Below are 1327 nucleotides of genomic sequence, written 5' to 3' on the forward strand. Positions count from 1 at the left end.
CAGTAATCTCTACAAAGACTCCCCCAGTAGATCAATCAAAGCCCTCTACTAGCAATAGCTTTGAAGTCCTAGCCAATGAAGAAATGCCGGATCCAGACAATAGGCCCTTCAATCAAAAAGGATCTAGCCAGGAGAAGATTGAAGGATCCAAAACGATAACAGGGGAACCGAATGTAGAACAAGGGGGTAATAAGCTTAAAACTGCATCAAACACCTGGAGCTTCCCTGAAATGGATATAGATGGTACAGATCCCAACACAGAAAACGAGAAGGAAAGCGATGGATACCATCAAGAACCTCAAATCATGGAGGAGGACACGGAATCAATAGATATTGGTGAGCTAGATATCTTGGGCCTAGAACAAGCTTGTAAAACAGGAAATTTCGACAAAATACCTGATAGACAAGTGGACAACCTGGTGGCAGTCCTTAATAAAGCTAAAAAAAAATACTCATTAGGAGTCCAGATATCAGCTTAATACAGAGAGGGAACACCCGCTATGGATATCAGGAGGAGATTATAATATGATTGCAACAATGGAGGAAAAAAAAGGAGGGCGTTGCAGAATAAACAGGGATGGCTCTATATTAAAAGACTTCATTCAAAATAATTGGCTGATAGATATTCCTTCAAATAACGGCCTCTACACTTGGAACAATAAAAGGCCAGAACCCATGCAAATAGCTTCGCGTCTTGATCGATTTCTGATCTCTGATAATGCAGTTCATCTAGGGGGAGAATTCACAGCATCTATCCTTCCTTTTTTAGGCTATGATCACTGGCCGATCGCCCTCCACTGGAATCGGCCTGGTAGCAATATAAGGCGACCCTTTCGGTTTGAGGCTTTTTGGCTAACTCATCTGGACTTCTATGAATTTGTCAGAACAACTTGGCTAAAATTTAATCCAACTGATGGAACAAAAATGTCTATATTCCAAAGGAAGCTAAAGTACCTCAAAGGGGAAATTAAACGTTGGAATCAATCCATCTTCGGCAACATTCTCAAAGCCAAGGAAATCCTTCATCAAGAAATGAAAGATATTCAGCAAAGAATAATCTTTGAAGGACGCTCGGAAGAGCTGGCCTAGAAAGAGCAGACCATAGAAAATAAAATCCTCGAAAGGGACCTACAGGAAGAAACTCTCTGGAGGCAAAAATCGAGAGTTAGATGGCTGAAGGAGGGTGAAAAGAATACGAAATTCTTTCACAAAACCAGAGTGCAAAGAAGAATGATCAATCAAATTTCTTATGTCAACAATGAGCATGGAACCAAAATTGAAACCCACGAAGGAATCGAACAGGAGTTCCTCAATTACTTCAAGAAGA

General features: G+C 40.7%; 1 protein-coding gene across 1 annotated transcript; it reads left to right on the plus strand.

The window, feature by feature from the left end:
- Positions 1-537: 537 nt before the first annotated feature.
- On the plus strand, positions 538-1089 carry LOC149148646 (uncharacterized). The gene has a single exon (XM_089442238.1). It carries the CDS (start codon positions 538-540, stop codon positions 1087-1089), a length of 552 nt encoding a protein of 183 aa, XP_089298364.1.
- Positions 1090-1327: the final 238 nt, after the last annotated feature.

This window comes from Pinus tabuliformis, chromosome 9 (assembly GCF_031772625.1).
Source record: "Pinus tabuliformis cultivar Carrire ecotype Pingquan chromosome 9, CPIR1, whole genome shotgun sequence".
NCBI lineage: Eukaryota > Viridiplantae > Streptophyta > Pinopsida > Pinales > Pinaceae > Pinus > Pinus tabuliformis.